Here is a 27,341-nt window from a genome sequence, read left to right on the forward strand (position 1 = left end):
CTCACTGGTGCTGTCAGCGACCTGTTTGGTGGTCTTTGGGCAGGCACTCCAGGTATCACCAGTGCTTCACCTGTGCAGGAGCCAAATGCTACATTCTAGCATGGTGACCACCAAGTGAGCTCTGCTGCTGGCCAGCCCTGCAGGGATGGGAGACAAGCCCAGCTGCAGGGCAGCAGCCTTGAAGGAGCCTCAGGGAAAAGAGCACCGGAGGGAAGGCCTTCGGCATGCACTCAGATTTCAGGGTGTCCCAGGGAGCTGAGAGCTACTGTTATACACTCAGAGGAGGTTGGTGATAAAGCTCTCGACCAGTTTTGGTAAAGGTGCCTGCAGCTGGACTCAGCAAAGTGACCTCTAGCCCAGGTGACCACAGTGCCACACACCAGCACCCTGGGTAGCTGGCTACTGACAGAGACCGGCAACGAGCATCAGCTAACTCCAAGATCATCATCAATGAGCCCCCATGCTGACAAACACAGCACCTGGCTGTGAGAAGAGAAGGGGAGGGAGAGGGAGAGGGAGAGGGAGAGGGAGAGGGAGAGGGAGAGGGAGAGGGAGAGGGAGAGGGAGAGGGAGAGGGAGAGGGAGAGGGAGAGGGAGAGGGAGAGGGAGAGGGAGAGGGAGAGGGAGAGGGAGAGGGAGAGGGAGAGGGAGAGGGAGAGGGAGAGGGAGAGGGAGAGGGAGAGGGAGAGGGAAGGGAGAGGGAAGGGAAGGGAAGGGAAGGGAAGGGAAGGGAAGGGAAGGGAAGGGAAGGGAAGGGAAGGGAAGGGAAGGGAAGGGAAGGGAAGGGAAGGGAAGGGAAGGGAAGGGAAGGGAAGGGAAGGGAAGGGAAGGGAAGGGAAGGGAAGGGAAGGGAAGGGAAGGGAAGGGAAGGGAAGGGAAGGGAAGGGAAGGGAAGGGAAGGGAGAAGAGGTGTTTTGGAAGGCAAATGATAAACCCTTGGCTGCTTGGAAGAGCCGAGGTGCTCTAGGGCTACACTAACCACAACTGCACAGAGTCCTAACTGCAGGGAGAAACCAAGAGGGACTTTGTTACGAGAGAGCAGCATGGGGGCTCGGCGACAGAACAAAACTGCCATCACACTAGGAGCTGCAGTTTCACCAGGATCACCTCAGGCACCTGGAAAGTGAGGAGCAAGGAAGGGCCCATGAATTCTTGTTTGTCTGTCTGTCTCTGTGTGTGTGTGTGCATGACTGTGCCTGTGCATGACTGTGCCTGTGCAGAGGCAGTGGCGAGAGGGAGTTACTCCACGTTGCATGGGACACAGGGCAGTGGGAACTCATGCACTGAGACCTTGGGGTTAAAATGCTAGTTTTGTTGTTGGTTACCCACCCCCCCCCTAACATCCATGCATAATGATCCATTTCTGTACATAATAAAATATATTTATATATTTATAATGCATAATGCTTTTATGCAGAGAACAAAAAGAAGAACCCAAACCAAACTTCATCTATCACTTTGGAGAATTCTGTACACCTTTGTCCTCTTCACCACCAGTTCCTTACGTACCATTGGTGTTTTCCCCTCTTTTTTTCTTTTTTTGTTATCCCACCCTCTCCCCAGATACTAAGAAAAAGTAATCAAACTTTCCAGATTATAGAGAGGATCTATACAGCACCATACCTTTTATTCATTATTATTATCATCATTATTATTATTATTATTATTCATTTTACAAAAGAAAAAAAATAAATCTTAGAAGCAAAATATATAAAACTGCCTTGTCGCTCAGTGTCATTTGTCCTCTTACAACCTATGCTCCTAGGAAAAAGCCATTTGGATGATACCTTGCCATTCCCTCTCCTGCTTCTTCTGCCACAACAGATTATACATAATGAGAAGGGAAAAAAAAAAATCAAGGATATGTCCAAACCAACAACAACAGCAAAAAAAAAAGGATCACTGATGCAGTATCACACCCTGCAACGACCTGTGCCTCAGCAGACAGCATTGCCACTGTGAGTCACCTGCCAATGGCCAGCCTCTACACGTAGCTTTTCTGCCAACTGGCATATTTCCCTTATTTTGCACTTTTTCAAACACATCTTTACAGGTGGCTATGTTCACCTTGTCTGGCAGCTCAGCTTCTAACTCCTCAGCCTAGGTGCACGTGCAGGCAGCAGCGCCTGCGGTCAGGCTGTCCTCACCAGCCCAAGAGGCCTTGGCTTCTCTTGCAACCAACCCTGGTTTGACACTCATGGAAAGCAGGGGTGTACCTTTCAATTTAAGGAAAGGACTTCTAAAGAAAGAAACAAACCAACCCAACAAACAAAGAGACCACACACATCACCTCTCTCTGGAATTCAGCCGGTCAGTCGGCCATGGAGTCAGAAGACCCTGATGTCTGAGCAGTGTTGTGTTATGAAGGGTTCAGAAAACCCTGATGTCTGAGCAGTGTTATGATGGGTTCAGAAAACCCTGATGTCTGAGCAGTGTTGGGTCATGATCCTTTCAGAAAATCCTTAACGTCTGAGCAGTGTTGGGTTATGATGGTTTCAGAAAACCCTGATGTCTGAGCAGTGTTGGGTTATGATGGTTTCAGAAAACCCTGATGTCTGAGCAGTGTTGTTATGATCCTTTCAGAAAACCCTGATGTCTGAGCAGTGTTGGGTTATGATCATTTCCTTACACATGCACAGTACTTCAGATTTCCCAGGGAGAGAAAGCAAAAAAAAAAAAAATAATCTAATGAAATCAAACTGGAGGTTATTAAGAGAGGAAGGTGGGCAGACAGGGAAAAAAACCTCCAAAAAGAAAAGCCAACTTAAAACATCCTACAAACCATGAATATATTGAAACACCACATACTCATTGACAAGTAACTGCTGCAAAGGCTACACAGTGCATTCTCAACAGGATGGTGCTGAACATTGTCTCCACAGCAGGTGCTTGACCATCCCAGAAAAGATTTTGCATACTTCAGAATCAGTTCAATTCCCAACAACAACAAAAAACAGAAAAAAAAAAAAAGAATAAGAAGAAAGCAAAAAAGAGAATCTTCACTCCAGTAAGAGGCCTATTAACAGTCTGCTTCGTTAGGAAAATAATGCAGGGTTCACGAAGGTCGTAAGCTGTAAACAGTATCACTGTCCACTTGCTGACAGCAGATTTGGCAAAGGGTTCTCTCCTCTCTACATCTTGTGTCAGTTTGAGGGCCTGCAGAGGAGGAAGAAGAAAAAACAGTGAAACTGCTGCATGTAGTAAAAAACAAACAAACAAACAAACAAACAAAACACCTCACCAGGACAAAAAAGGCAACCAAGCAAACCTCCAAACCCGGCTGACAAGAAATTTGGTTTGCCCTCAGAAACTTCCAACTTAGAGCGAGTAATTAAGTTGCACCATGGCCCTGCCTGAAGATGCTTCTCCCTTCCAAGGACTGAGTGTGTTTCTTTGCTGGCTTAGCTGCTCCCAAGCAGGAAATAAAGAACCTTCTCTCCAAAGCAAAGCAAAGGCCAGGTGTGATTTACAGAACCCCAGGACATGGTCTGTTTGTTGCTCGTATTTCCAGGTGAAGCACAAAAGTGTCCTTCTCCATTTTTCATCATCAGCCTTTCTCAGCATCGCCAAAGGCCTGGACAAACCTTCTGTCAGTGTTTGACATCCACCACTGCCCTAGAAGGACAGCTGAAGGAGGCTGCTCAAGAAAAGCAGCAAGGAGCCAAGAATTTTGGTTTGGCCTTCAGAGCTATTCTATTTTCCTGCCCATACCACACACTGTCCACAGACAGGGTCCACCCAGCTCTGAAAATGGAATTTGGGTCCAGCTTGTTCTGTAGCCATGAAACTTATCTGCAGAGGGAAAGACACTGGATGGAGCATGGAGGTGACTATTAAGGGACACAGTAAGTAGGTAAACCACTTAAACCAGATGAACAGTTCAGCCAGGGGTCACGTTTTAAGATCCTCAGTGGTTTAAAGATACAGGGGTCTGGAAAGCAAGCACATTTGAACATTCCCATGAAATCTTTCACACCTTCAGAAAGCCCAGTTGGTAGCCACCTGGGGTGCTGGGCATTCAACTTCTGGCTCTGAAATGGCTTCTGAAACCAGGGCTTCGTCCCCCACACCACACTAACAACTTGCTGAGGATTTTCTCTGAGCTGAATGATGACCTTTGGAGGTCCCTTCCAACCCAGGACTATTCTATGGTTCCATGATTGCTGATTTTTTACTTTTTTTTTATGTAGTGCAAGAAGAAAGGAACACTTGCTGAACCCAAAAAGCCATATGAGTTGACTGTAGTAATGTCCTTTCTCTCAAAAGACCCTTGCTATCAAGGCTTGAAAACTGGTGGGTTAGGGGGACTGCTGGATTAATGTGAACCAAAGGAGATCACTCAAAGGCTGTCACGAAGATAACTCTCCATCACTATCCCTGCCTCCTTTCTAAGGTGCCAGGCAGTGATCCTATGATAACATTTTATTAAAATGCCCTATTCTGATAATGCTCAATGATTGATGGGAATTTAATCATTTTGTCTCCTGGTTATTAGAGCAATGGCATGACAGCTGCTCCCCGTGCCATTAGGGAAGAACTTCATTCAGCACGGCTTAGGGAGCAGACAGATTGCACGTTTCACCCAAACAAAATTTGGCTTTAGCCTTAATTATGTGGAGGGGTTTGGGGGAGTAGACTGTTTGGTGCATAAAGGGATTTCCTACTGGATCAACATATTGATTTCTCCATTTTCAAAGGGCAAATTACCACTAGCAGTTCGTTACTGTGACTGCCTGGCAATGACTCCATTTGCTGGGGCCTGATGGCCCTAACAAGGTCAGCAGAAGATACCCAGAGACAAGGCTGACAGCCCCCAGTAAAACCTGGTTAGTGGCTTGCATGCAGCTCAAACTTTCCTCTGCTTCTCCTTAAAGCCTTGACATGAGGGAGGGCTGGAAAGGGGTCACTCCCCAAAGCACCATCAAGGCAGCCTGGGCTCTTGTGCAGCTGCCACTTGCACTGAGCAGGGGCTTAACTTTGGCACATGTGGGAAGTCTTGCTCACTTTGGAGATACTAAAGAGTAAATGAGTACAGAAACTCCCCATGAATGTAACATTTACATTAAAAGTGCATGCAAAATACTACAGTGTGAAACAAAGGGACAAGAGAAGAGAGTGGAGGGTGAGTGACAATGAGCATCACCTGTGGAAGTGGCACTGCCTGGTATTTTCCTCCTGAGGATACCCATCCTTCAGACAGTGCCAATATTTAGGAGACAGACACACAGCTGAGGTGGAGCTTGCTCACAGCAGACCCAAACCCTGCTCCACTTTCACAGCTCTGTTTACATGGATTTTGCATATAGATTAAAACTGAAACAAAGTAGACAAAAGCCTTAACCTTCAAATGACCCCACTGAAGCCCCTAAGACCTACATTTCTCCCTTTCTGCCTTGCCACAAAAAGCCTCAGAGTTATCCCTGAGTTAGCAGCCTGCTGCTTCACAGCAATGCAAACTACTTCAGGCCGGGAAGCAAGAACTCCAGTTTTATTATCAGTGGTCCTCAACCACAACTCCCCAGTGTTCCTTTCTCCCTGCCCCCAAATATCTCCAGCTGCATCCTGGAGACAAGGTGCCCTTTTTTCTCTGCTCTCCCATCCTCTACCTTGCTACTGACCAGTTACAAATGCTGCACTTGCTTCACTCTGTGGCCAAGCTGCTGGTTGTGATTTCCCTCCAGCAACATTTCCTCACCTCTGTCTCACATCATTCCACCACCTAACTGGAAGGCTGTCTCCCCAGCCCCACGCCAGCTGTCCAAGCAGCTCTGAAGGATCAAGTGCTGCCTGTTGCTTTCGCCTTTTGATTCCCAATGGTGCCAGTTATGGAGCATGGGAAAGAAGAGAAAGGTGATGCAGGGATGCTCCCCTGAGGCACAGTAACATGCACTGGTAGTGAGTTTACCAGTAAGCAAACATAACAATCACCACATGCATTTTTCCTACCAAGGACCTCTTTGATTTGGCTGGAAGGCTTGTGGAGTGGATTACATCTTGCAGAGTCTCACCAGGCAGAGGTCTGTAAAATAAGTGTTTTCCCAGGGTACCACTGCTCCCCAGGGAGAAGAAATCCCAGTAAGTAACTTGTACTGCCCAGAGACTTGGGATGGAAATGTTTTCAAGGAAAACTTGCATCCCTTGGTGACAGATGTGTGCCCTTTCTGGTGCCCCTGCCCCGTGCTTTGTCATCACCATCAGCAGCACAGCTGCTGGCAAATTTTATACTTGTTTTTTTTTTTTTTTGTTCAGTGGCATGAGGAGCAGGGTGGAAATCCTGCCATGTGCAGGTGACACTGCCATTGGCTGAGAGGTGTCAGCCTGGTGTTCAACACAGCACCTTTTAGGCAGGAGGTTGCTGGACTAGAGGAAGAAAGCCCCAAACACTTGCAAAACACATCTTCAGCTAGGGGTAAAGTACATTGCCTGGAATAATGGTGCTCTCTTTAGGCACTAGGGAGCACTGGGAAGGAGACCTCTGCTGCAGATCAGACAAAGAAGCATAACTACTGCACCTCTGCATGACCAGAGAAGGCATTTGCTGGCACTTCTGAATCTGAAAAATAAGAGCCAGTTGTTAAAGGTATCTGCATGGCTGGAAAGATCCTGAGTTATGGCTTTACAGTGCTATGGAAACATGCTATGTACTCTTTAGTCTGAACGTCTTCATAGAGAGTTTCTTTTTGTCTGCCAGGTACCAAGCCTATTTTAAAAACATCCTCCTTGCTAAGGAACCTTCTCATTTTCCTCTGCAGCAAGTTGAAAGTAACTGGGCACACAAAAGGATTTGCACCATGTTGATATAAGGCAGAACATCCTCTGCCATGACTCATAAGAGGCAGAGAAGGCAAAAGAGGGAAGATCCTTCCTCACACCCAGGTTTTGCCTGCATTTGTATGAAATGAACTACCTGTGAAAGCCAGGAGAAGCAGGCAGTAGGAGTACAGTGGGCAAGGTATTCAGCTGAGCTGTGAAGTGGATAAATGCAAGCCATGCCCCATGGCATCCCCTGGGAAAGTGCCTTTTTGCCTGGAGTCATTGCAGGTGACTGTGGCTATGCAGCAGCCTCCCTTAGCCAAGCTGCATGCCTGTCCCACTGCTGCTCAGCAGATGCCTGCTCCACCAGGCTGCAGCAACTGCCACCCTCTGTAGTAATCTGAGTGGAAAAGCTGATTAAACAGCCCCCACAGGCAGCACCAGAGCAGGGCCTTCCCACCACCCAGCCCCATTTAATGGGGTCAGTGTCCCCATGCACTCTGTGGGGCTAGGTCACGACACTAGATGGGAGCACCCTGCTGAAGACACTCTGGTGAGGTGGCACTGCACAAGTGTCCTTCATCATCCTCCCTGCTCAGGCCAGCTGTTTCCATGTGGTGCTGCTCAGACTCGTGCGCTGCTGCTGCTGCTTGGCTGCCAGCAGCACAGGGCTTAAACCTCTCTGGCTGCCAGATCCTCACCTCAGCTGAGTGCTGGATTGCTCTGAGAAAAGATCTCAGCCTTATCTCAGCCTTTTCTCAGCTGCATGATGCTCTGTTTCTAGAAAGGATCTCCTACTACATGCTCCTTCAAGCAAGTATGTTTGTAGTGAAGGTATTTAAATGTGTGGCTTCAAAGAAGTGGGGGGAAAGAAAAAGGCAAAAGGAAAACCACCTGTAACCATCCCAGCAATCAGTCAACAGCACGTCTGGGGACCAGCACTGATCTGCAGCTCTAAACAATCATTACAGCTCATTCACATGAAAAAGACGATTTGTGAAGACTCATTCTGTAATAAAATCTTTTGTGCTGCTGATCCAGGGAGGAAAGCACTGGGGAGACCAGTTGATGCAGGCTGTTCTAAAAATATCAGTTTGTGCTGTCATCTGGTGAGAGTATGTCATCCTGTAATCTTGGCATCTGCAGGGACAGCAAGTTTCTGCCTAATTATTGCTGCTGAATCACATGACAAAGCATGAGGTACTAAAAAACAGATCTATATAAAACACCGCCAGGAGAACACCCAAGCCGCAGGATCACACCACTGGCCTGCCTTCAGCTTGCTCCACGTTCCCAGCACCAGCCTGCCAAGGCAATCCTGGGCTTTACAGATCTTTTTCCTGGGTTAATAAACCCCAAAACGTAAACTCAGATTAAAAAAAAACAAAAACAACAAACCAAACCAAAACACCAAAATCCAAAGGCCCTACTCCCAGGAGGAGTGATTCATTGTGTCTGTGCGTTAGCTCCTGCTGCCTCCACGCAGCAAAAGCCACAGCAGCTCTGCAAGCACAGGACTGCCTCCTGTGTGCAAGGGGCTTGGAGGGGCACTGAGACCAGTGGGATCTCAGCAGCAGCAGCCCCAGCTGGGTTTGCCCAGCTTTCCCATCCCATCCTCCCCAGTAGCTACAAGCACTGAATTTGCTCCTGTGCCCCTGATGTGTGCCTGGGTAACAAAGAGCCTGGTCAGGGCAGGTCCTCCTTGCAGTTAATGGGCTGCCTGTTCCTGGTAAAATACATTTTCTACGTAGGTATTTTTGTTCAAAGACTAAACCTGGCATGTGTGATGTTTAGCTAGTCACAAAACCACCTTTCAAAACTTGGGCTGGCTGAAACAACACTCAAATGTTAGCTCACCACCACCTTAACCACAAACCTGTTAGAATGGAGCAGAAGAATTTGCTGCTCCTCAATTTCCTTTAGAATTTTTCAAGCCAGTCAGCCCCACCTTGGCTCCCTGTAAGAAACCTGCCAGCCCTACCCCAAAGATCTCACTCTTGAAAAGAAGAGAGGAGGAAGCATGGCTATGGTCCTGAGGCACCCCAAGTGTCCTCAGGTCCACTGATTTCACTTTCCACATTTCAGCTTTAATGATCAGAAAACAAGGTTTCTGGTAAAGAATAAAAATCATCTTCCTTGTGGCATATCGTTCAGAGGTCCCTGATTCGAAATTCCATCCAAAGGGAGATCTTTTCACTAACTACTTCAGCTTTTAAGATGGTGTTGTAGTGAAGAATGAGTCATCCTGAGAACGATGGATGAGTCTTTGGTATGAATTTCCCCCAGAAACAGGCTGAACACCACTTAACAAATAGGTGACTTGTCCAAAGTGACATGGACTAAGGAAATACCACCAGGCTGTCGTGATGTTTCCTAGGCTGTTGCTTTATCAGAGATACTAATCACCACATTGGGTGAACACAAAAGTGACATTGCTACTAGTAGGTTGTGCATTCCACTGCTATAGTAAGATGATGTGGGACCTGTATGGTGCTAAGGCAAAATGAGTGACTTCAACTGATCTATGAAGCACTTCATTTGTCATTTTTGAACAAGTCTACATGACTCCAGCACAACTCCTCTACAGAGCCCAGTGGCACCCTGCTAAACATCACACTGAAACCTCTCTTAGAAGATGTGAGTAGGTGAATTTCTCAGATGTGAAACCAGCTCAAGAAGTTTCTGCCTTGCTTCTGCTGAGCTATCCTCCATCCCTGTCCAAGCCCTGCCAGCACCCCTGCCTGTGCAGCACCGCTGTGAACCAAATCGCTGAAACAACTTGGACAGCTTTTGATGCCAGAAGAAATGTCTGCCCAACTGGTAATTGATCACCAGCTCCCCTCACCTTCCCAAACAGTCTGCCCTGCCAGTCTGTCTGGGACTACTCTTTGGTGAATGCAAGGTCCCTTGGGACTCACCAGCTGATAAAGACCACAGAACAAAGTGCAGAGTCGTGGCAAGCACAGGCTGAGAGAAGACCTAGCAATTTCCAAATGAAACGTATTCTAGAGACAGGCAAGGGAATGGTGATGTCTTTATTTATTGATACATAAGATGAAAAACCAAGGTGATGATTATCTGAGTGGGTGGAGAGCATATCCAGTGCTCATGGGGAAGCAGGCAGAGATAGAGGAACAGAGACTCCAACCAGCTTAAGAGGGGAAAATTACGGCTGAGTGAATAAAGCATGAAAAAACTGTATTGATTTTCTTTTTTCCTTCTTGTAAGGAGAAAAAAAAAAAAAAAAGAAAGAAACAACCCCAAATTTCATTTATATGCCTCAATTAGGGCCCTTTGAAAGCCTGGGCATGGCCAGCTTCACAGGCACAGGGCCAGCATGGTGGGACCAGCCTCACTGCAGCAACCATGCACAGCAAATGGGAGCCACTAAACTCGAGGTGGTGGCATCTCCTGCACATGTTTTTTACTTCCCCTATGAAGAAACTGTAGTTGATTTTCTGCCAAAGTAAACCCCTCTCCATAGCTAGAGTATGTATAAAATAAATACCTCTCTATTTGACTTCTTGCTTTTCTTCCCCAAAACTGACTCCAACGTTTCTCTTCTGTTTCATAAGCAAACACAGCACTCACGATTCCCAGGTATGCCAACAATCCATTGTAACTGCTTCTGCCTGCCTACCAAACACATCTGGCCACCCTTGTGAAGCAGATTCAGCACGAGCGAGCTCCAGGCTGCTCTGCTGAAAGCATTCCCCAGCCCTCAAGCCTGTAAAGATCCATTCCTGGGATCACGAACACTGCCGAGGGAAGATCTTCATTCAAGGGTCCCTACTGCTACTGTGAAGCGGAGAAGTAACAGAGAAAGCAATTCAGAATGATTGCATCTGATGTCACATGAGGTGATCCCAGCAAAACAGGAGATGCTCACAGGGAGGCAAACTCTCAAGCAGAGCTGCTTAACAGCTGAGGAAGGGTGCATGATGAAGCAGCTCAGCAGAAATCATCTGCACTTGCACCTGATACTGGAGGCACCCCGCAGCAGCCGGTCCACTTGTCAGAGAGAGGGAAAGAGGCTTCCACAGATGACTGGACAGTAATCTGCTGAGGAGAGCTGTCTTGTTAATAAATCTCTGCTCTGCAATGAGGCTCTGCTCACACAGATGTGTCAGTTCCTTTACTTGGAGGGAGCAGCCTGAAAGAGATCACGGCAGCTGCACTTGCTGTCAATGGCACAGGCTAGGGGAAAGAGACAGCGGCAGGCAGTGGTGAGGAGGTGGTGTGCTGGGGTGTACCTCCTCCATGCAAGTCACCCTGTGGGCAGCTCCTTACCTATACTCAGCAAACAAAGCTACAAAAGTAGGAAGCTGTCCTGTTTGTCAAGCTGCCAAGAACATCTATTTTTTAGGCCCCATTGTATTGTTGGACACTTTGCAGCAATGAAGTTCCTACAGCTTTTTATTTTTTTTTACCTCATGGAAAAAGGGGTTCTAAATCCAAACAGCTCATGCACCTGCAGAAAGTGTGACCTCCTGCAAGTTTTTGCTTCCTGGTTTGTGAATCAATTCCTCTTTTTCCTCTTTCCTAAATTGTCCAGCACTAGAACTGAAGAAAACCAGCTATGGCCCTGGCCTTGCTAAGCTGCTGTCTTGTGCACAGCCAGTAGGACATGGTGTCCTCTGCAGCCTGTCTCCAGGCTGTGCACTGCAGTGCTGTCCCTTTGAGGGAGAAGCCATGAAAGAACCAGAGGAAATCCTCCCACCAACAGCAAAAGGACTGTGCAAAACCCAATTGCTCCAGCAGAGCAAGGGAGCTGGAGGGAGGACTCCTGTGCACTCCTGTTCTCCCGGACAGGCAGCTGATCACAGCACACATCTCCTCTGCTACTCCATACACACAGGAAGGCATTCAGGAGGCTCACCACTGATGCTCACCTACCACAAGGCTTCCCCCTTGAACATCTAACTGTGAAACAGAGAATGAAAACTCAGTTAAAGATGAAAGGGGCAAATTATGCACCGTAAAGTCAAACGACACCGACTCCTCCTTTCCATCCTTCCTCTAGAAAATAAGTTGGAAGTTAAGCTACAAACTGAATGAATTCTTTGTTTAACCTCACTCCTGGGATACCCTACATACTATTCTTTAGTTTATAGAACACTTTCAATAATTTATAGCTAACCTCTTCCCCTAATATATTTTGAAATCTGCTCCCTTACACTAATAAATAAACAGGAGAAAGGGCAACTTTTTGTGGCTACTGCTCCGTGAGCCACAGTGAGTATGGACATGTGAGCAGGCAGAGGTATGGGCAGGAGCCTGCACAATCACAAAAGGATGACAGAAACAATGTCTACAAGTTCAGATGCCCCTAGCTGTGTAAAATAAGTAATGGGAAAAAAACCCCCACATAAATACAGAAGAAAAAAGAATAATTTGAAGAGGCTACCATCTGAGAAGCACCTATGTCAGAACACAAACCTTACAGATATTCTCTTGCTGGAGTCCAAAAGGAAACAATACCACCCCCAGCTCTGGGAGAGGAACACACCAATATTTTTTGCATATTTAAAATGCTAAACCCAGAACATTCCAGGGACCAGGATCACCCTTGTCATTCCAATATATAATTCCCCCATTTGCTACTTTTTGCCAAGAAATACAATTTGTTAAAAAGCCCAAACAGCTTTGCTGGGGTTACTGCACCACAGCAGCAGCAGCACAACTCTAACTCAGAATCATAGAATGGTCTGGGTTGGAAGGGACCTCCAAAGGCCATTTAGTCCAACCCCCTCTGCAGCAAGCAAGGGCATCCTCAACTAGATTCAGCCCTGATCTGTTCCATACAACCTGATCTTGGAAAGATGCTCATCCTCTTCCCCTGCAGTGACACTGCTCCTCTGACTGCACAGCCCCTTGCCCCCCTCCCCATGTAACACAGCCTGGCCACATAAGGCATGGGCTGCAGAGAAGAATCCATCAGTTGCAACTTCAAAGCCGACGAGTTGGAGCTCTGTGATTCCTAAAACCCACAAATATTCCACCTTGGCTTGCCTGATCTGTCATTAACATTTCTCAAGCCTAAATTAAGAAGGATGCAAAGCATCAGATGCATGCTGACAGCGTTGCAGCTGAGCAGCTTTTATAGCCCAGCCTCATCTCCCTCCACATCTCCAAATATTTCTTGGTTGTGCCTGTTGCATACCAGCACACAGCAAAGCCATCACAAAGCAAATTAACATTAGCAGTGTGCACTGACTGTAAGGGTTTGGTGCAATTTCAAAAAAAAAATAACCCCAAACACCTAAAGAACCAATTATTTTACCACATCTATGGGGCACTGACCTGTTTGCCCATTTTCCCCTGTTCTCAAAGGTCCTTCAGCCTGGTACCCAACTCTGTGATGAAGCCTGTTTAGCACCAGTGAAGTTCCCCACATTCAGACTGACAACGTTCTGAGCTGAGATGAGGGAATCAAAGTTAAAATCCAGCCCATCTGCATCCATGAGTTCACTGCGGATAATGGACTCCATGTCACACTCCAGGCTCCCATTGAAAATATCCAGGTCCAAGTCACTTGGGAATTTCTCGTGTCCCATGACCGAGACACTAGAGGAGTACAAAGAGGAGCCTGAGAGCGGGTCAGAGAGCGTTTGCATAGACTGACTGACAGCTGACTGCTGATGTTTGCTGGATCCCAAGCTGCTGGACTCACTCAAGCCTATGTTACTGATGGAACTGGACAAGGCACGGCTGCCACTAAGAGAGGAGTTGTGGGACTGGTGCTGGTGATGGGGCAGGCTCTGACTGATCAGACCCCCCTGGCTGGACTGGGCGGCGAAGGACATCATGGGGTCACTGCGGAGCATTATATTCCTGCGGGAATTCTGAGCGGACACAGCCGTGCTGGCCTGTGACATGAGTGGGTCAGACTGTGTCATCATGACATCGCTGTGGCTGAGTGCATCAGAGGCCAGGAGATCCTGCAGCGTCTGGTTGTTGTAATGAGAGATGGAAGAGAAGGTGGCCTGCTTGTTCTCCTGGATGGTCTGCATGGGTGACTGCCGGAGGGAATTCAGCGACGAGGGCCCGAACACAGCGTTGTTGAAGCTACTCGACGGGGAGCCCAGCCCTGACCCTTTGGAGCCGTAAGGAAAGCTGGAGCTTCTCTGCATCATCCCTCCTGTGGGCGACTGCTGGGAGGGAGGGAGTGTTATGTTGTCCAAGAGATCATCCATGAGGTTATCTGTCAGTCCATCATTCAGATTCATTGTCCCGGCCATATCAGTCAACCTGGGCAACTCCACAGTGCATGGTTTGTTTACCGAGGGGGACAAACTCGATGGACTACTGTAGAGCATGGGAGAGAGAGGAGCATCATCATCTTGAACGTCATCTAGCTCAGTGCTGGCCAGAATGGGAGACAGGCGGCCGCTGATGGTGCTGGCGTTGGAATTCGTCCGGGAGCGGAAGTCTGTCCATGCATCCAGCTCGTCGCTGCTGCGGGAGGTAGGACTCCCTGGCCACTTGGAGAGCTGGGAGGGGCTGTCCTCACTGGCCTCCTGGGCAGTCTGCAGGGCTGCCTTTTTCTTAGCCGCCCGCCCTCTGCTCTTGGTGTACTTGTTGCTGTTGTCCATGGACACCGCGCGCCTCCGCGGCGCCTTGCCGCCTTTCCCACCGTCTGGATTGATCATCCACCAAGAGCTTTTCCCAGTGCCTTCGTTCTGCACCCTGACGAATCGACTGTGGAGGGACAAGTTGTGCCGGATGGAATTCTGCAGGAAAGGAAGCAGAGCAGAACGTCAAGCCCAGCACCTCTCACTTCTCCTACCCAAGTCTCAACCATCGCACGTGACAACAGCAGCGTGAATGCAAGCCCTGGGCCCTCCTGGACATCACCACAGGTTTCTCAGGTGGGGGGTATGGGAGGGCTGGAGTGTGGCTGCAGTAGAACAAGCCCCAGTGCACTAGTTGTGCATTCCTGGTACCCAGCTCTGCATCCCCCAAAGCTGCACCCTAAGGAAAGGAGCCTGACAGCTCCATTTCTGCTAGCAAGCAGCTTGATGTTTCTCTCTTACCCAGGACAAACCCTCTACACTATCTGCAATCTTGCAATCAGTTCCTTGGAATAAAAACTGCAAAGGCACTGCAAAAATCTGCCTGGAGGGGTAGTCACACTCAGAGCAGCATCTGCAAATGTATTTTTAATTCTTCACGGACATGTGTGTTGTGTATTTGTTATAGCAGCTCTTGAGAAAACTGCAAGTGCTGTGGCTGCTCTCCCACAGGCACCGTGCATGACTGAGCTGTACTTTCTTGATTAGAGGCACCAGAATGATGCCCATACTGCAGGAACTGGCCAGCTGTCCCCTCACTGTAGTACCCTCACAGTCTTTAAAACATGGTATGAGAAAGTACATGACCGTGTCCCTGGCCCTGTAAGCTGCTAGGGATGCAGTTGTGTAAAGCTGCTGCTCACAGCTCAGGATGCTGCAAGACACAGCACTTGCACTGTGCCCTGTCTGCTCCTGCTTATTACCCCCCTGCGCTAGTCAGCAACATCTACTGTCCAAAACCCACTGTCTCAAATTGATGAGAATCACCTTAGAAGCAGCCCACAGCACCCCTAGTGAGATGCCTACAGACTTAAACCAGATGAAAAGCCCACTCCACTCATCCTGCTGACCTTGGGCTTAAAATACTGCTCAAAAAAAGAAGGAAGGAAGTAGTATGTGCTCATGAGAATGCTTCCACCTTTGGTTGGTTGGGTTTGGGGTTTTTTTTGTGGAGCTATCCCACAATCCTTTGACAGAACAGCTGTGCTACTCCTGCAGGTTAAAGACGGTCAGGTTAAAAAAGCTGCAGGAGTTCTTTCGTTTTGAATTTTAGCAATTACCAGTTTGTATCCCTGAAGAGGATCAAATCATATTTATTCTACCAGCATGCTTTAAAAAACACAAAGTCAACAGGACCATAGCATAATCAAACCATCCAGGATAAGTGTCCTTCATTTACAAAGCACGGAGGAAATTCCAGATTTAAATGGGCAAAAAAATTGAATCAATCAACAAATCATTCACAAGCATCTCGACATTCACATCCTTAGGATAAATGGATGTTTGACATAAGTGAACTGGAGACACATCTGATGTAGGAAGAAATACAACCCAGCTTTTTAAAAACAATTTCCCAGTACAAAAAAAAAAAAAAAGCCTTTTTCCCCCCTTGTTAAGTGCTGTGGGTTTTGTCAGATAGTGAAATGGAGATCACGGCTGAAGTTGTCACAGGCAGACAGCAGATGCAGTTGTGATTATCACTTAATGAAAAGAGAAATCATATGGAACAGGGTTCAAAACAGCAACTGTTATGTTTGAAACAATTTGCACAAAACAGCAGACCAGACCCAAATGCAGCACAGCCAGCAGATGGAGAGAGGTGATTCTGCTCTGAGACCTCACTGGCAGTGCTGTGTCCAGCTCTGGAGCCCTCAACACAGGAAGGACATAGAGCTCAGAGAGAGGGTCCAGAGGAGAGCCACGAAAATGATCATTGGGCTGGAGCACCTCTGCTGTGAGGCTGAGGGAGCTGGGGGTGGAGAAGAGAAGGCTCCAGGCAAACCTAATAGCAGCCTTCCAGAAAGGGGGCTGTAAGAAGGCTGCAGAGGGACTGTTTGCAAAGGCCTGCAGGGACAGGATGAGGGACAATGGTTTGAAATGAGAGAAGAGCAGGTTTAGATTGGAGGTTAGGAACAAGTTCTGCACCACAAGGGTGGTGGAACACTGGTTACAGGTCGTCCAGGGAGATGGTTGAGGTCCCATCCCTGGAGATATTCAAGGTCAGGCTGGGCAGGGCTCTGAGCAACCTGATCTAATGGAGGATGTCCCTGCTCACCGTTGGACTGGATGACCTTTGGAGGCCCCTGCCAACCCAAACCATTCTGTGACTGAGAAGTTTGGGTCAGTGCCTCTGCTGTACCCTTGTCTGTTTCTAAGGGACTATCATGCCATCAAAATATGGTGGATGGAGTTGCAGCACAACAGCTCTTCAGCCTAAGGAAGGGAAGAGCTTTTTATTACTTAACTAATGACATTTTAACAGTACTTTGAGTCTGGCAATGGTCTGTTTTTAACTTCTAGTAACTCGGCACCACTGCTTACATCCTCAGGTTTCTCCCAGCTGTCTGGAAAACTGCTAGACTTTTTGGAAAACAATCTTTGTTGCTATTCCAGCTCATACTGCATCAATGCAGGTAGCTCTCACGTCCATCCCCTGTGACTTTCACAGACAACCATTTATGAGAACACTGGCATGGGGGTCTCTCCTCACACACAGCTGACAGCAGGATGAAGACAACCAGAGCCAGACCACCACACCAAGCTAGGCTACAAGAGCCATAAAATCCATGCTGTTGCCCATCTGGAAAAGCTAGGTGTAAGAACACACAGCAGTGTGACTCTTGCTATCGAAAACCTTAGAAAACACAGAAAAGAAACACCCTGGGTGGCATATGCAGCATGCCACATAGCTTCAGATACAAACCCACTCAGCCAAAGTGCCAGCAGCTGACAGTTTTCAACCTATAGTACTCTCACAGAGTGGCTTATTTCTGCTGGTGGTAGCTGCAGTATGAAACTGTTTGGCCTGAACCCATGAAAAAATCCCAAACAGTCAAATTTGACTGAGTCACCTTTCAGGACAAGGGCTCCTCCACGTGTAGCTATGTGTGCACATGTGTGATTTTCATCTTTTTTGCTCGGTGTGGGTATCACACAAATAATAGAAGAACATAATAACACTTTAGCTTTGAAAATTGGTGGTTATAAAAAAAAAAAATCCAAGCAGTTTGTTTTCCTTTACATTAAGCAATATGCCACTTAGACTCCAGCTTCTGTTTTCCTTTACTTTTCTGCTGTAGGAAGACTGTTTTCTCAAGTGTAATTATGGGCCAATTTATTTTTGTGTACCCTATCTCCACCCTCTGTTCAAACACTGCCTTCAAACCCACTTCTTTCACGTAACCTCCCCCACTAACCTCTCCAGCAGCAGTATCTGAGTTTCTTGGTTTCTCCTCGTGTTGGATGCTCTGCCAACTCAAACTAGGGCTGGATCTTATTATCCTTTCCCATGCAAGTTTTGCTACAGAAGTCACTGGGATGGACAACTCACACCAGTAAAGGCTGTGGTGCTGTGCTGCAGTCCGGATGGAAACAACTTGTGTTTTCTACCTGGGTTCTGAACCATCAAAGAATTGTTCCCATCAGTTTAAAATTGAGGAAAGGATCACGGGACAATCTTTGCTCACAGCTATGTGCAAGAATAATACATGACCAAGGGACAAACCACCAAGGAGGTGGGGATGCAAAGAAAATAGAGTTTATCACTGAGTCTGCTGCTGACCAGATTAAAGGGGATTTGTCTTTGACTTATGTGGGAGATGGATTAGGCCAAGATGATGGAAACGTTACACATTTTTCCATGCCAAAATGCAATGAGAAACTTTAAAAGATCCATAAAGGAACTTCCATAAAGCTGACCCTGGAGACCAGATGTAGATGGGACAGATGCTAGCCAGCCTGCAGACACCTTGGAAAGAGCTCAGATACCACTGATGGGTGGAACATATGGGCTGTACAAAGGCAGAGGAGAAGAGAAACACAATGAGCTCCTCCCTTTAGTAGTGTCACTGTTTTGTCCTGGACTTGAAGAACGCTGTGCACTCTGAGCCTGAAGACTGAGATTCCTGCAGATAGATCAAGAGCATTCCATACTGCATTGAGCCCAGCCTAGCTGGGTCCTGGTCCCCTAGGCAAATGATCCTGCAGGGAACAAGGACCAGCCTTGGAGACAAGAAGACCCAGAGCAGAGGAACACATGAAGCAGGGCAGATGTGGTGTGTGCAGAGGGTGGTAGAGTGCCACAGGCAAGCAGTGCTGCTGCCCTGCCTGGGCACAGGCAGCAGGAGGAGGGCTGCAGCTGGATTGCCCAGTGGTAGGCAGGGCAGCAACATGAGGGGTGACAACACCTTCCCCAAACTCACAGCCATGCTCTCAGCTTTCATTGATAGAGATGCACTGAACAGCATTTTGTTCAGTTACTACTCCTCAAGGGAACCAGCCACGATTTTCTCACCAAATAAAGAAAAAAAGTAAAGGAAAAAAGAGAAAAGCAAAGGAAATTGGCTCCCATGTCCTAATGACACGTGTCCCTTGATATTTTGGTAAGACTGCACATGAGTGAGCTCCCAGAGAGGACACTCAGACAGTTCCAAAGTGCTGTATACCTGATTTGATATGAAATACTGAATGAGTCCCCCAGGGAGCCTGGGGCTGCACATTATTTCAACACTCAGCCCTGGTCAGGCAACAGCAGCAAAATGCTTGAGCCTTTAAAACGGAGAAAATTTCCCCTCCCTGCGCCTGTTTCAGCCTCTTCCAAGCTGTGTTTACCTTGTGGAGCCTGTCCATTAACTCAGACACCAGCTGCAAGTGCTTCCACTGCAGTACAGAGTCTTTTTTGTCTGGAAGCAACATGTGGTATCAATTTATCACCCTCAACAACGCAACAAGGAATCTGCTCACTTTAAAAATAAAAAGAGAGTTGTGTAACTTAACTCTTTAAAAGCCCCTCTTTTTAAAACAAAACAAAACAAAACAGAAAAGCCTAAAGACTAGCAAGATGAGGTGCAGCTGGTGGCTGCAGAGTCCAAGTTACACACTGGTATGTTTTTGTTCCAGTGTTTTGCAATGAGTGGCTAATTCATTATTTCAGATGCAGACTCCTGAACTGTAAAGTTATGGCAACAAATCAAGAGCAGTTGTTTATTTTAACAAGTGGGATACTAGGACATGATGGGGGAAAAACAAATGCTACCTGCAGACCCATAAATGCTGCTAATGCTCACTGGGGAGAATTACATTTTATTTTATACTGCATTAACATAATTAATGTTCTAACTTGACCATATTAAGTTGTTTGCTAGCCATGCAGTAGAGAAAGGAATCAGATCTAATATCACTGAAAAGAAGCCATGAAAATAACTCCACTTTATCAGCCTCCATGGGCTCCATGGCTCTGCCTGCTGACTTCAATTTCTCTTTCCAGCCTATGTCACCTTGCTCAAAATGCTGCAGCACAAACTTCCTTTAGGATGAACATCCCTACAGAAAGCCTCCACCAAGAATTACTTCTTTAAGGAATGCAAACCAAACCAAATCACCTTCTTTGCATGCAGTTGCTGCTGAAAGAGGAGGTTGTGAATAATCCAACACATTTTGCCCACCTGTCCAGAGCAGTGTCTGTGCCTTCTCGTGAAAAATTTGCTTTCACTACTAGTTTTACATTTTGTTTGCTTTCAAGTCCCTAATGAGATTCAACTACAAATAAACAAGAGAACAGATACAGTGACTCCAAAATGATGAATAATTAAAGTTGCCAACTGTGTGCATGCAGGCAGGAATTTCTGGGGAAAGGGGATTTACGAGGCTAGGTGAGGAGATCTTTAGGAAGTACTAATCTGTTGGTTCCATACTGACGTTTTCTGCCTACCTCTGTAAGGGTACAGTGCTGCTCTTCTCAAAGAACTTTGAAACCACCCCCCCAACTCAAAGAGATCTCAGAATTTTGTCCTCTTTCCGTGAGTTTTTGCAAACCAGAAAAACATGTATCACTTAATAAAGTAGTGAAGGTGATCTAGAGATGCAGAATAAAGCAAGCACTAAAACACAAAAAGTCCTTCCACAATATCTATCCAGCTACATTGTACACATAATTTTCCATATATATCCAAATATTACGTATTCCAGTTATATTTTCCCCTAACTATTGAAGTTTCAGGGAAAAAAAAAGAGGCATCAAACAGATTACACAAAGAAATCTCTTCTGACACCCAAATGTTTCAGGGCTCAATGTTTGATATGGTCTGCAGGTTCTTAAGGCAGCTCTCACAAATTCCACCAGACGTTCAGCAGAAGCAAGAAGCAGAAGCAGAGTCCCACAGTGGATATCCCTTTGCACCCAGCTGGCACAGCCCTGGAGAGGGTAAGTGGGATGGCACAGGCTCAACCCTAGCCAAGCATGCTCTCCTACAAGAAAAGGGGGGAAAAAAAGCCAATTTTTTTTTAGGGGGGGAAAGTCAGCTCAGCATCTGAAGACTGTGGACTCCCCTCCTCATCCTCTCTTCAAAGGACTATTTCTGACCTTGGTAATAAGAGAACAGCTAGAAGAGGCCCTCGCTGTAATTAGCTCTCTGCCTGCCTCTCTGCCCATCAGCCCCCACCCCCAGGAAGAGCAGAAAGCCTTCAGGAATACTAAAACTCCTGAGGAGAACATTAAGTCCAGCGGAGGTTTGTCTTCCTAAATGTGCTGGCTCAGAGAAGAGAGCAGCCAGGGATCTGCCTCCATCCCGCACGCAGGGCACCACGCCGTGCCAAATTCCGACAGGAGAAGGAGATAGCATGGAGAAAACAAACCCTCCCCACTGCCCCAGCTGCTCCTTGCCACCAGAGAGCCTTCTGCCCCCCCTTTTGAGAAGAAACATATCCACACATGGAGCTATGGGAATGAAGTCGCAACTTAACCAAAAATTTTTCTTTAAAAAAAAAAAAATATATATACATATACACACACACACAAACATAAATGGCAAAGTGACTTCTCTCTTCACCAACTGCTGCCTCACTCTTTGCAAACAGTGATACTGCAAATAGAATTCAGCCGAAAAATCCAGACTGCCTGGAAATTGTCTCAGAGCATCACGCTTCCAGTTAGCAAAAAAACCTCCAGTCATTTTACAGTCAGATGTCCTGTGACTCTAATAAATAACGTTTGTTTTGCTGGAGCAGAGCATGCTGGTTGGCCTTGATTTTTTTTTTTCCCCACTGAGTGTTGGGGGACGGGAAACAGAGAGCCAAGAAAATGCTGGTACTTGAACTAATGCAGCTGTGGAGCAAGAGTAAGGTTGGGCTGTCCAGCAGCTCCTTCCACTGTCAGGAGTCATGTACCCCAGCAGCCCCTGCTATGGGAAGGCCCCTGAAAATGAAAGCATTAACCTCTGCACGCTGTGCCAATGCTTTTCCATGTTAAAGCAGGATTTGGGAATCAGAAGGCAGGCACCATCATTGGGATGCTGCTAAAGGCACCTTGTCAAGAGCTGTCTTTTTCACTCCCTTTCACACAGTTTGTATCACAGCTGCCCAAGACTCAAGATCACAATTAATTTCAAAGGATTTTACTTACTTAAGAGTAGGAATTTACTTAAGGCAAGAGTAGGAATTTACTTTAAGGCATTGCTATCTCAAGGTGTTGAATTCATGGAAAACCCGAGGCACTTTGGACACGAACAGAGCAAGAGAAAGATGTTGCCCCTCGCTGAATTTAAAGCCAAGGAGTTGCATACAAAGAGCTGCTCTGGATGCATGTGGATGAATCATTGCTGAGCCAGACCAAACCAGTTCTAATTTCTGGTCAGGAGTGGTGTCACCATCAGCTAACATTTTAATGTTTTTACTTTTTTTCTCCATGGCAAACCTCAGCATTTAAAGTGTTTCCACGGTTGGGGCTTTGGAAATGACACCACACTGTATTGGCTGAACCCCTTCAGCATTTCTCCTCCTCCATGCCATGGAACCCCAAGAGAAGTGCAGGCACACACAACTCAACAACCCAAATATTATACATACAGCAGCTCTCACAAAAATAGCTACCACTGTCAGCACAGCCCCCATCTGCCAGCTGCTGAAGCTACTAGAAGAGTCCTCACAAACTTCAGTGGTCACCCAGTTAAACCTCAATGAAAACAATGCAATTTTACTGTGAGACAGACTTTCACCCTGAAGGCTTTGGGATTTGTTTTGCTAGAAAGAAGAAGGAAAAAAAGGAAAAAAAAAAAAAAAAACAAACACAAAAAATCCCTCTGTTTTTCATCTCTTAGATGCAAAGATCCCAGCACAACCCTCATGCAGCATCGTGGAGAGCAGTGCCTGAGTTCTATTTTCACCCATTCTCAGCATATGGCAGTTACTACACAACAACTCTTTAGAAACATGTATGGGCGTCCTCTCAAGGCCTTTCTAAATAAATGTGAGTGATGCTACTTCTTATAATAATTCACTAAAAATAGTAGCTTCCCATGGAAGATCACAAAAGCCTTGCATTGCTGAATCACCCATCATAAATCTTCATGTTTCGATAATTTGTTGTGGTCTTGTGTTGATTTATTTTTTTTTAACACTTCCTAAGCCTTGCGAAATGCAACCAAAGCAGCAATAACTCCACCAGGCAGTGGCAGGGGGGGGAAAAAGTAAATCCCAGTGTCCATGAAGAAAGCCTTGCAGGGCTCCCACCTTGCTGAAGTGCAAGGCAACCTCGCACGTGGCTCTGTAAAGTGCTGGCTCTGAAATGATAGATTGTTAAACATCCAGGCTGGATTAATTGGAAGTGTTGAGCTGCACACATTAAATTGCAAATCTGGTGACAGTTACAGCTGACATGTGACTGATGAGAGGAACAGATCTGATATGCTGTCGCCTGACTGAGTTTGATTAGGCCCGAGCAAGCCCTTCAAAAGCCAGACAGGCAGCCCAGACCTCCGCACCAGGAAGCCCTCCAGCCACCTGTGAAACAGCCCCTGGCACTTCTGCTACCTACACTGATCCGAAACAGGACTCCTCTCCTGGGCTATTTTAAGCACATCATTAGTTTATTATTAAACAGAAGATACTATCTGCTTTTATTCTTTTTTTGAGACTGCATTTTAAAATATGAGGCACTTCAGGCAGCAGCTGATTGTGGCGACAGGAACAGTCCTGCTCTGGGGAGCTGAGCACCAGAGGGAAGCCAGGGATACAGCTCAGCATGACTCCCAGTGGGTCTGACCTGCTGGTTTGTAAGGACAAAAGCCCTTTGGGAGCCTCAAGGGAAGGACAGGCATTGTGGGAGGGCACGAGTGCAACTCCAGTTATTCAGCCAGTTAGTGCAGTGCTGGTGTGGATGGGGTGTGATTTAGGAGACAGGGATGAGTGAACCTAACTTGAAAAACAGGTATCTCCTCCTCCATGACTGGGTACCTATGGCACTACCCATAACTACCTGCAATGGCTGCTTTAAAATATTAATGCCTTTTGAAAGTGGAAAGCGATCAGTTTTCCTCTGGATGTCTTCTGATGCACGTTCTGCTTTCGTCCCAAGAGCAGCAGCAGCAAGGCCCTCACCAGCCTCATGGTTTCTCACTGTTTCCTGTGTTTCCCCTCTGCTTTTTTACAGCCTTAAAACCTAACTCTCCTTACCCAGCCCGGGCAGCTCTAGATCAGACCTTGATGTCCCAACTAGTGACACTGGCCACCCCTGGCAGTTGTGGTGCCTTCAGCAAATGACCCCACGAGCCTGCCTGCCTGTTTTTCTCTGCAAGACCCTGACTGTTGGAGTGGAACTCACCCTTCACACAGGGAGGCTTTGGGACATCGCTCCAGGAACCTCCCAGGGCATGGTGGCTTCAGAGAGCTTGCCCTCACTCAGACCAAACCCTCCCTCTATCCCTCTGGATTCATCCCAGCCTCACCTAACCCCACACACGAAGAAGTGTTTTAGTTTTCATCAAACCTCACCTCACTCAAATGACTTGCATGTTACTGGTTTTACTGGATTTTTTAAACATTTATTTTCTGTTCACTGCAGGGGTAAAATATACCTGAGGAGCTGACAAAAGGGAAGATGACACCTATTATGCTTCCAGTGAATCAGCCCTTTGCCACAGCAAGCAGGACATTCCTGTTTCACATGCAACCGGTAGCAACACCATCCCAAAAACCTCACAACCCAGCTACATGCACAGGTATGAAAGTTATTTAAAAATCTGGGGGGTTTTAAGCTATTTACCTAAGCCAAGGCAACTAAGGTCATTGTCATTGACAGAAGCACAATCACAAGTGCTAAATGTTGAGCCTAAAGCTAGGCTGTGTCAATAAGCTTGGGCATTTCCTGATGCTTTGTTACTGCCCCACCTTGACACTGGAGCCCAAATAGCAGGAGGGTGAGTGGAGAAGCCCTTTCATGTTTTGAACCTGTGCACATGACTAATCCCTCCTGAAGTCAATACTTGGGCCATGCACACTCAGTACATAGATTGGGACATTTTTCAGAGGTAGCTGTGGAGCCACAAGGTTATGGCTTTTAGCACCCTGACTGTGCCAACAGCCAAGGTCATCATCAGGTACTAGGACAAGACTTAACCGACCCTGTAGGTTCCAGACTGGTTGAGCTCCCATTGTGGAAAGGACTACACAAGTAGAAGAGACTTGCACCTGAAAATTCACAGCCTCAACAGGCAGACAAGGAAACCTGAATCCAATAAAGACGCTACAGAATAGAAAACTGAGAGGCTTGCTTTGGTTTCATCTCCCTGCAAAATCCAAACTTACATGCCCTGAAGAACTAGCATTGAGGCTCTCAGTACCCTGAGAAGATGTTTCTTCACAGACACCATCCCCTGCTCTGAAAAGTTCTAAATATTGACTTGCTGAATAAAAATCTATGTGTCTTGGGGTTGCAGTAGCTGTGTGGATGCTGAGATGACCCCACAATCCCTCCAGATAGTTGGTCTGGATGGACAGGTGAATTCTTGGTTCTCAGAGAAGCTCTTCCCAGACCCCAAATGGCTTGGGTGGACACATCACATCCTGCTTTTAGGGGAAAAGTGTTGAGCTATGTTAAGGAAACTGCACTGCCTGAAGTCAGTCCTTTGTCAACACCTCCATGTTCCAGTCAGAGGGCAGCAGCATGATGGTTTCTTGGTACCTTTGTATCTTTTTCCTGTCACGCTGGTCACCATATTCACAACTCAAGAATGCAAGGCCTCCTAAGTATGCCAGGTATCATTTTCATAACAAAGGTACACAAGAAACAAGCACAGCTGAACAGAGAAGGGCAGAAAGATTCAGCACTGGCATATGCATAAGGGGATGTTTTCCCTCCTTCTGGGAAAGGGAAGGGATCCACTACCAAGTACCCTGAGCAAGATGGTTTCCTGGGATCTCTGGAAGAACAGATATTAACCAGGCTTCTTCCTGGTTAAGATTAGCAAAGCAGAGAATGAAAAAAATAAGGAGAAGGCAGAGCCCACACCTGTCTCTAGACAGACTTTTTTCAGAGCTGGAGGACCATGTGTCTTATTGCAAAGTGAGATTCTCACACACAAAGGCTTTTGCATGGATCTAAGTGCATACCCTTGCAAGCTGCTTTGTGGGCTTCAAGAGGAATGCTCTCAAGGGGTAGACATGCCCCAGCCTTTGCCAGACTTTGACTTGTTGACAAGGACAAACAAGAGGAGAAGACACGTAGAAATTTCCAATTTCATTCTCAGGCAAGTTTCAAAGCTTGCAAAAGTTAATGAAAACCTTCCAGCAGTTTTGTATCAGGCTCTTTTTGAGGTGAAAATGCACCATATTAATTATTTTCAGCAGAAATGGGTTCTTGGTGCCATCCAATCACAGCTATAACCCCAGCGGCCCTTCTGAAGCGGAGTGACAGCTGAGTCACTCATGTTAAAACAGGGATGAGAAAAGGAAAATGAAAAAGAAACTAGGCTGCTTCCCCTGAGGAGCTAAATACAGTATTTAATGGCAGCTTTTTATAAGGTTAACAAATCAAATACTTCAACTCTGAATTGTTGCTATCACCATAACTACAAGAAGATGACCCTGGACGACCAGTCTCCTCCTGTGACACATAAATGAGGAGGCAGCCCAGACTTTCACCATACTCTAGGCCTTTGGGGAGCTGAGTAATGATAGCCACATGAGGATTCAGCAGGACAAACAGCACTGCTGTCAACAGAGGGGGCAGACAGCAGGAAGGAGCAGATGGGCCCTTGTCTCTTCCTACATCTGCAGCAGCTGCCCTCTTTATCAGCTGCTGCCCCCATGGCACTCTGCCTGCACAGGCAGGACAGGCAGCACTTGGGTTCCTCTTGCTTAACTCACACTGAAGAGCTGTACCCCCACCTCACTGCCCTTAAATGAGTGTGTCAAAAGCAACTCCAGTCAGGACAGCAAGAAGTCTTAAAGCTATATACACACAGGTGCCTCCTTTCTTCCAGTGCTGCAGAAACGTTGAGCACTTTGATCTCCAAATTGCTCGGAAGTTAAATTTCATTAAGTTGCATCTTAGTGAAATAGCTTAATATAGGCACATGTCAGAAAAATACCTGTCCAGCAGAACAGTAAGGATTGAAACTGCTTTTCCAGGAAACCAGCTGCAGATACCTGACAGACCTTCTGTATCAGGAACCCCTACCCTCAGAAGGTATCATGGCACGACAGGGTGACATTTTTGCTCATTTCACCTCCCTCTTGCTGCTCCTTTGGTCTGCTGGCCACACTCTTCTTCATGCACTCCATCAGAGATCTTGGCCGTCCTGGCCACCAGGGCACATTGCTGGCTGATGGAGAACTTGTTATCCACCAGCACTCCCAAGTCCTTCTGCACAAAGCTGCTTTCCAGCAGGTGAGCCTCTAACTTAACCTGTGCTGCTGCAGAGGGTTATTCTTCCTCAGAGGCAGGACTCTACACTTGCCCTTACTGAACTTCATGAGGTTCACCTCTGCCTCACTCTCCAGCCTGCCCAGGTCTTGCAAGTT

General features: G+C 46.9%; 1 protein-coding gene across 2 annotated transcripts in view; it reads right to left on the bottom strand.

Moving 5' to 3' along the window:
• Positions 1–2,674: 2,674 nt before the first annotated feature.
• Positions 2,675–27,341, bottom strand: part of FOXO3 (forkhead box O3) — an 87,886-nt gene continuing 63,219 nt past the window's right edge. The window contains exons 2-3 of one of the 2 annotated variants that reach the window (XM_054393145.1): positions 13,057–14,486; positions 3,120–3,156 (exon numbers count right to left, since the gene is read on the bottom strand). In XM_054393145.1, coding sequence (XP_054249120.1) covers positions 13,092–14,486 — 1,395 coding nt within the window. In that variant the 3' untranslated portion in view covers positions 3,120–3,156; positions 13,057–13,091. Of the gene's footprint in view, positions 3,157–13,056; positions 14,487–27,341 lie in introns of both variants that reach the window. The other variant, XM_054393146.1, reaches the window with a different exon arrangement.

This window comes from Indicator indicator, chromosome 27, assembly GCF_027791375.1.
Source record: "Indicator indicator isolate 239-I01 chromosome 27, UM_Iind_1.1, whole genome shotgun sequence".
NCBI classification, from domain to species: domain Eukaryota; kingdom Metazoa; phylum Chordata; class Aves; order Piciformes; family Indicatoridae; genus Indicator; species Indicator indicator.